The sequence below is a fragment of the Tripterygium wilfordii genome, chromosome 12 (genome assembly GCF_013401445.1).
Source record: "Tripterygium wilfordii isolate XIE 37 chromosome 12, ASM1340144v1, whole genome shotgun sequence".
NCBI lineage: Eukaryota > Viridiplantae > Streptophyta > Magnoliopsida > Celastrales > Celastraceae > Tripterygium > Tripterygium wilfordii.
The window spans coordinates 9,895,810-9,909,713 of NC_052243.1; the positions used below are offsets into that span (position 1 = coordinate 9,895,810).

The following is a 13,904-nucleotide window of genomic DNA, read 5'->3' on the forward strand; positions in this document are numbered from 1 at the left end:
TTAAAAAATGTTTTTAAAATTGTAACTCTAAGAGCATCTGCATCAGTTTCTCTTAACAGATTCCCTAAAATACAGACAAAATGTCACTTTCCCCTATTTTACAGATTCCCTATCCAATCAACACTGCATCAGATTACCTATCATATTCTCTATTGCATTAAAATAATATTTATTTCTCTTTCCTTTATTTATTCTATTCATATAAACTACTTCTATTTAAAATAATAAATTAATTACATTTAAAACAATATATTAATTAAAATAATAAATTAATGTTATTAAAAATTAGAAAAAAAAATTGAGGAGAGAGAAAGAAGAGAGAGAAAAAGTGAGGAGAGAAAGAGGAGAGAGAAAGAAAGGAGTGAGGAGAGAGAGAGGAGAGAGTGAGTAGAGAGAAAGAAGAGAGAGAGAAAAAGTGAGTAGAGAGAAAGGAGTCAAAATGTGAGGAGAGGAGAGGAGAGAGAAAGAGATGAGAGAGAAAGAAGAGAGAGAAAGAAAGGAGTGAGGAGAGAGAGGAGGGAAAAAATGAGGAGAGAGGAGAGAGGAGAAAATAAAGTAGTAAAAAATATTATTTTATGTTTAGGGAAGTGAATAGTGGTTCTCTAGATGTAGGGAACTACTGTTCATATTCTGTAAAATAGGGAACCTTTAGGTAATCTGATGCAGAGCTCTATTTTGACAAAATCTCTAAATTTTACAGACAGACTCATGTTTAGGTAATCTGATGTGGATGCTCTAAAATTAAAATCAAGCCGACTTATTAGATCCGAAAATTGGAATCACAACAAAACCATCAATCTGTAAAAGTTTGGTATAACCAATGAAAAACCATATCATGCCACGCGTCATTATCCCTGTGGGGTCCAGTTTGATCAAAATCAGACGGTAATGACAGAGCACCACCACGTTACACGATCCCAACTGAAATGGAGAATTTGCATTTTAGCGTGACTCCAATTTTGGTTTCAAAATTCGGACACTAAAATCTCGAAATTTACGACGAGAGCCCCTCCACTCCAGAGGGAATAATCGTCTTCTTCAACAGCATTGGTTGCTACATTTATTTGTCATTTCTTCACTTCTTCTTCGTCGTCAGTTTCGTCAACTTCTGTCTGTTTGTTCCTTAAAAGAGAAGAAGCGACCGGCTAAAATCACGTTTGGTTTTCTCCAATTTGTCAAGAGATTTCAATTTTCGTTCCAGGTGATCTCTCTCTCAATCGAGGGTTTTCAGGACAGAGGATCTTTGTATTCATTTGTCGTGTAGGTTAGTTTCTCTGCGAATTTCCGTTTATCTGTCTCTCTCTCTTTCTTTCTGCGTATGTGTGTAGACATGTATACATATATGAATCGCGGGCTTTGATGACGCCGCTGTTTACATATGAGTATTTAATTGGGAAGTTTATGCTTTGGAACACAAATTTAACCAATCAGAACATCGTAATCAGCGTCTGCTCAGTTTAGCTGAGCTATCTCGACGTTTCAAAAGAACAACAGATTTGAGCATCAATTGTATTTGGTGTGTGAAATCAATTTCGACTCGTGGTAATCGTTTGGTTACAATATTTCCTTCGGAAAATTTTCAAAATTTTTGGGAAAATTTTCGTGCACTATGGTTTTTGAGTTCACAAAAGTTAATTTGTTCTGGGTATTTGCTGGTTAAACTTTATTATCAAATATCTATTAGGTATATGAACTTGGTCCTGCAATTGTTTGGCATGCTGTGTGTACTTTACAATACTGCAGTTTATGTGGTGGCTGTATTGAACAACCTCTTTTGGTTGATGGAATTACCCCATAAAAGCATGACAAGCAATTTTAGTGCCCGCCTTGGATGGGTTAAGGACATGCAGGATATACACTAACCTTACTTACCGCCACATCATAATATTGGGTGAGTTTGTTTCTTGGAATTGAACTTGTGACGTTTAGGTTGCTCCACTGTAATTCTAGCACAGGGCCCATGTTCGCTTATGAAATAGCATTGCTCATGTTTGTTTTAGGTGAGCAAACCTGATTCCAGTGCTAGAAATGATTCGAAGGCATTTGTTAGGAGAAAATATAAAAATAAAAGTCGGACTGGCAGTGGCTCGCCTAAAATTCGTGTTTGCTCAATGAAACCATAGTATGGTAACATGTAACGGTGACAAATTTCTTTTAAGTAGTAAAAGAAATAGGAAAGTTTATTGCAATCAAGGCATGCGCTAGATTGGCTGAGCTTATTGTGGCGCTACTGCATCATGCATGTAAGCGAGATTGAAATTTCCTGTGCAAGCTTAAAACGGATTTAATTTAGTGTTTTATCCAGGTTTAGGGATCTGAAAGATATAAAAATTCAATTTATGCAGTGAATATCATTTTCCTAATTGGAGCTTCTTACCTATATTTTCATCTTCAGGGTTGACTGTCCTGTCATGATGAAGTCTATTTTGTGTTTAAAGCATTGAAAGCTACAGTCTTGATGAGCTCGTGGACTTGGAGCGACTGTTTGTTGCTGCATTTCAATTCATATATTTGTGATTTTAGAGCCTGAATAAAATGGGAATCCCCATTCGAAGGTATGGAATTTCTTACCATTCATCGTAAAGAGATGCCCACTGTTTCCCCTTTGAGTTAGAACTTCTACGAGTTATTGTCTTATTGATGTTTCGTTGACACTGAAAGTGGCATGACACATCTGAGTTACATTTTTTGAGCTGCAGTGGGAATATGAGGAAACCTAAAGAAACAATGAGGCTTATTGTAACAACTTTGTTTGGAGTTATTTTTGGCTTCTTTTTGGGGGTATCCTTCCCAACACTTTCATTGACAAAGGTATGCATCTATTATGCTCATCTTTCTCTCCTTTTTTCCCTTGACAATGTTCAACACAGAGTGCTAAAGGTTTTGTTTCTCATTTATAAAAAAAAATTCTGAATGTGACAGATGAGTCTCCCATCAAACCTTTTTCCTTCCATTGATCTCACATACATTGAGGACAAGTACTCTGGTCTTTCAACCAAAGCTTTATTCAATGCTTGGTCTTCAATAAAGGGCAACAGAGGCAGCGTTACTCAATACATGTACAATGAAACAAAGGTATATTGTCTTTATTTAAATGTATTTGTGCTCTAAAACTGGGTGTTAATTTTTCTTTTGACTTGCTACAGTGTTTATTCTTGGTAAGGTCCAATACTGAGTGTGGAAGGCAGACACTCAAACCCCCGACCTCAGGGTCAAATTTGTGGGGTGTTTTACCACTTGAACCAATGTGCTCTGCAGTATCATTTTCACGGACTGTGGATCATGAATCACAAAGAGTCACTTTAAGAAATTATAGATTTATATGTATCCTTATGTGAGAATTCCTCTATATACATATATATAGATTAAACATAAGATTCTGTTGTCGTAAAAGCAAAGTCTACTTAATTCTCCTTGTAATTGGATCCATGTTGTTCCTACTTATTTGAGGCTTGTTTGTCTTGAAGTAGTTTTTGGTTATATATATATACTACATCTGATCCATCGATTCTATGGCTTTACTGTTTTATATGTGCTTCCTAAAGTTTAATTCCATTAATCTACACCTATAACTCTGACTGTTAAAATGATTTCATTAATCTAAATAAAGCATTTTAGGTTTTGCAGCATCTTTGTACTTACTATGATGACATCAAGCGCAGAAGTTTTTGGGAAGTCCATTTCCCATGCCAGTTATCTTGTACTGGTAGAACTTGAAATTAAAAATACCTGTTGCATGAATGGTTAGGATTAGGAAGAGGCAAAAAAAGAAATATATCAATCTAAATAAAGCATTTTCTGTTTTGGCTAATTTTGTTATCTCTGAACCTAAATCAATGACATGTTTCTATCTCTTTATTGACTCTCTTTGTTTCGACTACCAATTATTCCATAATTCTGATGCAGATATGGGTTACAACAAATCCTCGAGGGGCTGAGAGACTACCCCCGGGTATAGTTGAATCTGAGTCAGATTTCTATCTTCGCCGACTGTGGGGTCAGCCTAATGAGGTGCGTCTCTTCTATGGTAAATTTAGCATGAAAATATTGTCTGTGTTGTAAACTCATAACATTGGTCATATGAATGGAAACTAGTTTGCTACAAAAGTATAAATATTACTGGTGAAGAACATGAGACAGAAGGCATAACGAGTTTTAAGCTAAGAAGCACGAACACTCTGTTTTGGACAGTGTCAGTGTCCGACATGTGTCGGACACGTGACCACACGTGTAGGATACGTTAATTTGAGTCGGATTATTTTATTTTATTTTTAATTGTGTGACACGTTATGGACACTTTTTTGTTGTTATTTTATTTATTTAATCTGGCTTATATTTAATCCAAACTGAGACCAAATAAAATTGAAACGCAGACCCTACCTGCCTTATCTTGCCTACCTGCCTTATCGTCTCTTGAGATCGAAGAAGACGAAGATCGCAAATCCTTGGTCAACATCGACCAACATTATTTTATGTTTAATCTTGCGGATTTTATATTGAAATGAAATATAAATTATATATATATATATATATATATATACACACACACAGCGGTTCTCTTATGCGGGATTAATTTACGGTATCAATTAATACCGTTAGACGAATCGTATGGCTGACACAATTTCCTTCTCTCTCCCCACTCTCGTTCACTTCTCTCACGTGTTCAATTCTCTCTCGTTCCCACCTCCATCGCCTCTTTCTGTGATTGATCGTCTCCTACCAACGACCACCTTCGACGGAAGAAACCTCCGATCTACGACACTCAACAAGAAGACCACCTCCATTAGGTCAATGGGAAGCCCTAAATCAACCTCCCCGAAGCCCAAATCCAAGGCCTCCAAGCCTAGTGAAATTGCCAATCTGGTTCTTCGTTGGCCTCAAAGCTTGTGGGATAAGAACCAAAACCAAAAACCGCACCCAGCTTCAACATTTAAGTGTCAAACTAAGCGAAGGTGGCGACCCAATTGAGAAAAGGAGCCTCAAATCCAACGTTCTCCTCTTTGACAAAATCATCTTGATTTTTGTTGATTTTTGGATTTGACAAAATCCAACCTTCTCCTTCCCAAATCGAATTTACTTTTCTCAAATGGGTTGATTCTGTCCCAAATCATGACTGTGAAAATAGAGATAAGGTTTACTGCTAAAGGATCTCAAAATCGTGATGTGGTGAAGACTCCATTGATAGAACACAATGAATTCGATTGAGAGGGGGTGGTCGGAGGTGGTCTTCCGGGCAGGTGACGTCGGTCGGAAGTGGTCGTCTTGGGAGGCGATTTGGGAGTTCGATTGAGAGGAGGTGGGAAATCGCGTTGATGATAGAGAGATGTTAACGAGAGAGAGAGAAGTGAAGGAGAGAGACAAGAGAGTTGCTTAAACCGTCGGATTGATCGAACGGCCTTAATTTGATACCGTAAAATAAAACTGTAAATTCGTACCGCATAAGAGAACCACTGATATATATATAGTTATTCAACGTGTCCCCAACGTATCCTACTTTTTTGAAAAATCACGTATCCGCGTGTCGTGTCCATGTCCGTATCCGTATCTGTATCCGTGCTACATACTTTTAAGGAAAACTGAAACATGAAGGATTTTTTAAGATAATGCAAAACAAAACAAAAGCATTGGTACTTTGAGGTTTTGCTGTGGATAAGCAGTTTGCGCATGAACTAAAATAAATAGAAACATGGAATTACCTAAAACTGATGTGTTAGTGGATGGTTGATGAATAATCATTTAAATCTGAATAGTAATTTACTCCTTGCTTGCCTTTGGGACCTAATTGGAGAAACAGAAGTTGGGTCGAAATGTTCTGTAGTGTTCTTGAAGAAGACTTATCGCACAGGAAAATCAGTTGCATGCACAATTTCATAACAATGCGCATGCTAAATATTTGGAATCAATTTTTAAGTGTAACATCCCCAACCCAACCCCCCACCCTAAACCCCCAACAAAAAGAACCACCAAATTTATACAGCTGAGATACAATCTATACTACTTTGGCATTTTGGTGAGAATCTTTTATTGATGGAGGTGACACTTGCAGGACTTCACCGTCAAACCAAAGTATCTTGTAACCTTCACTGTTGGTTATGGTCAAAAAGAAAATATTGATGCAGCAGTTAAAAAGGTTAGTCCATGCTCCCTCTGTCCTTCCTTCTCATTGACTCACCCACTAAAACCTGGGTTTTCGCAGTTCTCAGAGAATTTCACTATTCTTTTGTTTCACTATGATGGTCGGACAAGCGAATGGGATGAGTTTGAATGGTCAAAGCGAGCAATTCACGTGAGTGCTCACAAGCAAACTAAATGGTTAGCAACTACCCGCGCTATAAATTTAATTAACAAATTTGCATATAGTAAGTATTCTCACGTAAACCTCGTCAACATTTGTTCTAGGTGGTATGCAAAACGATTTCTGCACCCTGATATTGTGGCACCCTATGACTACATTTTTATGTGGGACGAGGATCTTGGGGTGGAGCACTTTGATGCTGAGGAGTGAGTACTTACATTCACTACTCCTCACAGTAGCATAAACAATACTTGAAGGTCTAATTCTTTTTTCTCCCAGATACTTAAAATTGGTCAGGAAACATAGCTTGGAGATCTCGCAGCCTGGTTTAGACCCTAGCAGAGGAACAACTTGGGCAATGACAAAGAGGAGAGATGGCAGTGAGGTTCACAAGTAAGGACGGAAAATGCTCTTTGATCTAATTATGTTCATAACTTGAGATTTACCATCTATGTTACATTTCTATATGTGTGGTTTCCATATGCATTAGTTGTTCTACTTATAGCTTGACCACATCCTATTTCGTTTTTCTTCTTGCAGGGACACTGAGGAGAGACCAGGGTGGTGCACTGACCCACATTTGCCACCATGTGCTGCGTATGGGAACTTATTAGACTTGGAATAAATTTCATTTGAGTTACTTTTAATCACCTTAGCTCATATGTTAAAATCTGCAGATTTGTTGAGATCATGGCTACGGTATTCTCTCGAGATGCATGGCGTTGTGTTTGGTATATGATTCAGGTAGACAGCAGTATATTTAAGAAGTTTCCACAATGACCGCTGCCTATCTAGTCTTAAAATTGTTTGTTCCTTCAATCGCAGAATGACTTGGTTCATGGATGGGGCCTAGATTTTGCTCTTAGGAAATGTGTTGAGGTCAGTGTCTGCATTTACCCTTCTGCCTTGGTTAACTTGTACCCGTTGATGATCATTAAGTTCATCGCCACTTTTGTGACTTTACTATGAAACAGCCCGCTCATGAGAAAATAGGAGTTGTAGATGCTCAATGGATTGTCCATCAAGGCGTTCCTTCGCTTGGGAATCAGGTAAAACCAAATAGTTTTATGCTATGGGAAGGGGAAGTGAAAATGCTTTTGACCAGTGAAACCATTTTTAACTTTGATGTAGAAGTGCTTAAGCTTTTCTTCTTTCCACAGGGGAAATCAGAGGCTGGGAAGGCACCATGGGAAGGGGTATGTAACTCTCTTTTTCTTTCCCTTTTGGGTTCTGTGTGTGGAACATTTTTTTTTTACATGTGGTGAATTTCCGGTGATGTTCTCATAGACTTATGTAGCCGACCCCAAACTTTTGGATAAAGGCTCGATTGATGATGATGATTCATTGCCACTAAGAACCGAACTCTCTCTTAAATAGGCACACTTACCGAGTACATTTTACTGGACTATTTTTGGGGAGCAAGGAGTTATGTCTATTGACTTGGGAAGACGATGACTTCTAATTTTTACTTATTTTTAAATTACAGGTGAGGGAGAGGTGTAGAAGAGAATGGACAATATTCCAAGATCGAATGGTAAATGCAGAAAAAGCCTATTTTGACGATTTGGGAATCGACTCCTCTAATTCAAGTCTCCGTGGGGTTCCACACAAGAAATAGTATCTTCACATAATTGATTATTTGTAAGGTGCTTAAAGCATTACTCTTATTATGTCCAACAGGGTTATGTTGATAATATAATTACAAGTCTATGTCGTGATGTCTATTAGTGCCTTCTGAAAGATGAAAAGGGTCGGGCTCTTTTTCTGTGATAAGTATGATGTCATGTTACGCCCTTTAGTGTTCCTTCAGAGAAGTAGAGCAAAAGAAAGTTGTTTTAGTATTTCACGTACTGGTGCTAGAATTAATTGACACGAATCTCGAATTTGGGTTCGAGAGATCTTTAGTCCTTACTGCTTATGTTGGAGAAGGATTTGGATGTGGCGAGTTCTGTAGTAATAAGACTCTGGGTTGGAGCTTTCTCTTGTAAGTGATAAGGCAAAAGAACTTTGTTGGTATGGGAATATCCCCAAAGCAAAATACTTGACAGCTAGAAGAATTTTGGCTTGACATTGTGAAAAGGTTTCAAATTCAGGTGCCCTGGAAACGCTTTGCACAGTGTAACGTAGTAAAACTAAGTTGCTTAATTTATACTGCAGCAGTAATTTTATGCTACAATGCAGTGACTTTGACGATGCGGATTCTCAAATACTGCTGCTCTCCTTTTCCCCATTTTCTTTGATTTTTTGTGGAGCTCGAAAGTTATACTTCTTTGATTTTGTCTGGGAATCGAAAGTTATATTTCTGTTGTATGAGAACGTTCATGCCTTCTATAGTTGCATTTTGAACATGAATGAAATACCCAGAAACAAGTGTTCAGCATGCTGCAAATGGTGATTTGGTTTGCAGCAAGTGATTCCTAGAAGTAAATATATGGTAATGGAGACCACGAATTGTATAACCAACGTAACTATCAATCAAACAATAAGGTTTGAGAGGAATGTTGAAACAAAAGACATTTCATATATATTTTAGGTTATATTTGATTTTTGTTTCGAATAAAAAATATATCGTTGGATTCGTAAGATCGATCAAAATATAAATATGTTTTTTTCAAATTTTTTAAAAATATTTGAACCTTAAAAGTGAATCTTAAAAGTTAAGATATCATTTTAAGATATATATATATAGAAATTCTCCTATGCGCACCTAATTTACACACTTTATATACGCACTTTTATCTCAGCCATTAGATCTCACCAACGACTGAGATTAAAACAACCTTTTTATCATCTATACGCCTATACGCTCTCTTTGTCTTCGTACAATGCTCTCTTCCATCTTCTTCGATTTGTGACCAGAAATGGGCAAGAAAGACCAAGCCTCATCCAAGTAAACGACCAGAGAGGGATCGTTCTTTCGATTTGCGATGGGTCTTCGTCTTCATACAATGCTCTCTTCATCTTCTTTGATTTGCGACTAGAGAGGGGCAAGAGAGACCAAGCCGCATTCATATAAACTATCAGAGAGTGATCGTTCTTCCGATTTGCGATACAGAGAAGGGCGAGAGACTTGGTCTTCCTTCTAGTTCTATACTCCCTTGTACTTCTGATTTGCGACACAAACAAGAGCAAGAGAGTTAGGTCTTCCTTCTAGTTCTTCACCCCTTAGTGCGACACCGAGAGGGCGGCAAGAATCCTTCTTCTTTCGTTGGGTCTTCCGATTTGAGTTTTCTTTGCTTGTGTATTTTTGGACAATTTGTGATTATATCATTGTAGTTTTCTTTGTGATTATATCATTTCTAGTTTCCTTTGAATGGGCAGCTGATTGAACAAGTTAGAAATTAAAAACTGGATGTTGATATTGCTCCCAATTATGCTGCCACCTATTGTTACTTTTGGCTGGGTTTATGTTGGCAATATTTGTATATCAACAGCTCGTGGTTCTTGCTTGTTCACTGAATTCTCATAGGAACTGTGTTTATATTCTTTTAACAGGTTAGAACTCTTTGTACAGGCTAAAGCTCCTTGTACAACTTGGAACTCTTTGTACAAATTCTTCAGATGAACTAAATAAAGAATTGACAACACTAGTGAAAATAAATATGCACATCCACATATATATGCAATGCAATCTGCATAATAGTCATAATCCAGCAACCTGTATATACAAAATCTAACAAACGCATAATGATCAAACTCTAACAAACTCAGTACATTCAAAATCCAACAAACCAGTACATTCAAAATCCAACAAACCAGTACATTCAATATACAACTCACAAGAGAATTCATTGAGTAATTACTACTTAAAATTCATGCATACAAAAAATACAATGAATTAGCCATATGAATAAATCAATTACATCAATGAATAAACTATACTTACATAAATGTAATCATAAGACAATTCCTTTAGTCGTATTTTTGTCCCGACAACCCACACGCATTACAACGCCTAGGCTTCTTTGTAGCAATTTCTTTGCCTCCCTTTAGCCTTTTTTCACAACCCGTAGCTCTAACTTTATCAAGCTCGTTGTATACTCGTTTGGAAGCATCAATAATTGGTTCAAAAGGTTGTCTATCATCATTTTTTTCAACGTATCGATCTTGCATCGAAGAGACTCTAATGTTTCTAATGCAAGGTTATAAATTTCTTCATTCATCAATGCATCCTCAACAACACCCGAAGCAAGCTTGCGTAATGCATTGTGTCGGATAATACAAGTATGATCACATTTACCGTCAACTTCACTACTTTCTAAAATGCCTGAGGCCACACTTTTGAAATTGAACGATTTTCGAAGCATTTCACGATTTAGAGATATTATTGTCTTTTGAATTCCATTGTTTTAAATAAATGGAATAGCTAAAATCCGTTAAACAATCGTGTAATGCTTTGAAAATTGTGCATTTTTTTACATATACTTTTGGGAGAACATTGAATGACTTGCTGTGAGGTTTTGGGTCTCTTCGCTTTGTCAAATCATATATACATCAATCAATCGCTTGGTATTTTTCTCCACTTTTTAGATTATTCGTAGTCTTGTTGGAGTTTCTTCTTGGTGGATTCTAGTTTCAACTCATAACCTCTTACGTCAATTGGTTTTTCAACCTTTTGCATTCATTGTAGAGATGGACAACCTTCTTGAGTTCCTTTCCTTTGTCACAAGCTACTTTATTCTACATTTTAGTTTCATTGTAGAGATCAATGGCTTTTTGGAGTTCTTTGCTTTTGCAAATAGGTTACAACTTTGGCACAAAGATGCTCTATGGTTTCCCTTTCCCGTTTCGACTTCCCTTATTTTTGTTGTCTACTTTCGTTGATTTTGAATCCAAATCTACATAATTATCAATCCCGTAAAACAAGTTCACATCCATCGTCTTGAAATAAGCTTCATCCATTGGAGGACAATCAAGTCCATCCATTTCTTCAAAGTTGTTTGCATGGAGATTTTAGTGATGTTCTCCATAGCCTTCGATTTGGCTGTCAATTCCATTAAAGAAGTTGTCATAGCTCCATTGATGTCCAACCTTAGAATCCATATATGCTTCTCCTCTATTAGATGGACAAGGTAGAAAGCAAGTATTCATTCTTGTCATCTTGTTGCAATAATTAGAAAATCAAGATTAACATGTCATAAACCAAGTTCATTATTTTATGCTAAGAAGACATCAAAGATGAGGAGCTATCCTAGTAATAATCTTATAATGTCTCCCCTCATATTTAGTGTTTAAAGACATAACCTTTTACATACAGATTTTTAGAGATTGATTTAAAATCTATTTAACATTGAATATTATCAAATACACGTATACATTATCCATCTAAAAAAAGCAAAGATTTGATCTTATTCTACTTTTCGGGGTCATGTATGCCATTCTCGATCAAATTTTTTTAATCAGATTGACTTCAATTATATGTAATTTAATCACTAATCATTTAGTTTATTGTAAATGATAATTAAGATTAGATTCCTCAAAAAAGAACCTGATTAGAATCTTTACCAAGAAAGCAATGGCAAGTATCCAAAAACACTTTAAAACCCTAAGAATTCAATGCAAAAGATTACAAATCAAAGCACATAATCAAAAACATTGAATTAAACAAAGAAAAGTTTCATGCCTAGGGGAAAAAACTAACCTGCAATTCTTTGAATGATAAAAAATGAAAAAATTAGAATTCAGTCACAACTAGGACTATATTCATCTAAGAAGAACTTGTTCATCTAAAATCCTATAGATTTAGAAACAAAAGTATTTTAGGAAAACACATAATCACCAATTGATCTAAGACAAACCTAGTAGACAAAAGAAAAATACCAATGTGAAAATATTAAAAACTCTTTAAAACCGTAGCTAAGAATTCAATGCAAAAGTTTCCAAACCCAATTCACAAATCAAAAAGAAATATTGAACTAAAAAGGAAATAAATTTCATGAATAGGGAAAAGAAAACCAACTTCATATTCATTTGTATTTTGAAAATTGTTCCTTTTCAATTTTGCCTAGTCATCTTGCCATATAGATTTGGGTCGAGTTGGGCTACCTAACACTACTATAAAGGGAGGAGCCGTGACTTAATCGAATTTGACAACCACAAATGTGATCATAACATTATGATCATTACATGAACTAAAAAGTTCATTATAAGAAATAAAATCATTATCATAACTAAATGGCCAATATGTAACACATTCATATATGTACCTATGTCATTGTACCATGATGGGTGTCATTGGATGATTTGGAAACATTGACACTTCCATATAATGATTTTGGTTGACAAATCAATACAAATCACAACTTGTTCTAATGGTGGTAGTGGGTAAGTCTGTAGAGGTAGGAATGTCATGCATTTTATATAGCCAATCAAGACCAAAACGACATTGTATCGCGATGCAATTAAGTGACCCATGTCTAGCATACTCATCCAATGATGCAACGGTGTAGGTTTATCTCCCTCAAAAAATGTTAATGTCTCCCTTATGGAAGACACCCTATCATAAGCTCCCTCTAAAGATGCGTACAAATCTTGGAAGTTGTTCAACTCATGGAACAAATCGTATCTTACACAAGGCTATGAATTTACAAGGATTAACACCAAGAAGAACAAACAACTACATGAATTATAAGGATTAATATTACCTCACTTGAATTGCTGGATAACTGAAGATCTTCTGTCAATTTAAAATTTTGGTTATCCATATTGAATATTGAAATGATATCAACCTTTAAAATTCTTCTATGACATGCGTGCATGATTTGAGAAAAGATAAATGAGTTAGTTCTTTTAATTAGGCATGACAATGGCTAGGGCATGGAAGGACCATGGTTGCCCCGTCCCCGCCCCGCACCTCCATGGGTGTGTTCCGTCCCTGCCTTGTATATCGGGGCAATGTTTACCCCTCGTCCTTGCCCCGTTATAACCAACGAGTCCCCGCCCCGATCAAAGGTTGCACAAATCGATACTATCTTTGATGGCGATGCCTATGCCGGTTGTGGGTTTGTGTCATTGTGTGAGATCAAGAACTACCCGCAGACCATCGGTTGTGGAGCCTCGACAGGTAGCACTAGACCAAGTCTGGGTACCAACATAAACCTAGGTTCATTTTATGTTATTGGATTACCTCTTGCAATCTTAATGGGTTTTGGTATGGATCTGGGCTTGTTCTTAGGCTTGCTTGTTGCACAGCTTGTTAGTGCAATTGCAATGGTGGAGAAACTGATCAAAACTGATTGGATAAAATAAGGAAACAAAGCAAGGTAACCTAAATCAGGTTTAGGGTTTTGTGTCTTAACTCTTAAGTTTTGATCAATATCAACTCAATTGAATTAGGAGTAGAGGGCCACATTTAAGTTAGGGTTTATGGGTCTTAAGTTTTTATCAACATTACTTCAATTGAATTAGGAGTAAAGGGTCATATTTAACTTATTATGGTCTTATGTTTTTATCAACATCAATTCAATTGAATTAGGAGTACATGGTCATATTTAACTTAGAGTTTAGGTTCTTAAGTTCTTATCAACATTTATTCAATCTAATTAGGAGTATGGGGTAATATATTATGTTTAGAGCTTTAAGTTTTAATAAAAATATTAAACAAATTAAT

At 36.4% G+C, this 13,904-nt stretch overlaps 1 protein-coding gene across 3 annotated transcripts; it reads left to right on the forward strand.

Moving 5' to 3' along the window:
* The first annotated feature begins 959 nt into the window (after positions 1-959).
* LOC120010718 lies at positions 960-8,279 on the forward strand. Of its 3 annotated transcripts, XM_038861527.1 has the most exons (16): positions 960-1,264; positions 2,396-2,555; positions 2,700-2,811; positions 2,923-3,075; positions 3,907-4,011; positions 6,047-6,130; positions 6,197-6,312; positions 6,400-6,501; positions 6,575-6,688; positions 6,836-6,892; positions 6,973-7,039; positions 7,121-7,174; positions 7,270-7,344; positions 7,456-7,491; positions 7,583-7,685; positions 7,782-7,921. In XM_038861527.1, the coding sequence occupies exons 2-15, from the start codon at positions 2,536-2,538 to the stop codon at positions 7,670-7,672; spliced, it is 1,185 nt and encodes a 394-aa protein (XP_038717455.1). In that variant the 5' UTR covers positions 960-1,264; positions 2,396-2,535; the 3' UTR covers positions 7,673-7,685; positions 7,782-7,921. The 3 variants fall into 3 exon arrangements, with proteins under 3 accessions (XP_038717455.1, XP_038717453.1, XP_038717454.1); XM_038861525.1 differs by lacking the exon at positions 7,583-7,685 and having other exon boundaries at positions 962-1,264; positions 7,782-8,279; XM_038861526.1 differs by lacking the exon at positions 7,583-7,685 and having other exon boundaries at positions 962-1,201; positions 7,782-8,279.
* The last annotated feature ends 5,625 nt before the right edge of the window (positions 8,280-13,904 follow it).

What these genes read in the sequence shown, in the direction of transcription:
- LOC120010718 (XM_038861525.1), top strand. Translation starts at nt 2,536, where the DNA reads ATGGGAATCCCCATTCGAAG. An exon ending in CAACACTTTCATTGACAAAG is followed by an intron (nt 2,812 to 2,922) that starts GTATGCATCTAT and finishes TGAATGTGACAG; the next exon opens with ATGAGTCTCCCATCAAACCT. An exon ending in GATGGCAGTGAGGTTCACAA is followed by an intron (nt 6,689 to 6,835) that starts GTAAGGACGGAA and finishes TTCTTCTTGCAG; the next exon opens with GGACACTGAGGAGAGACCAG.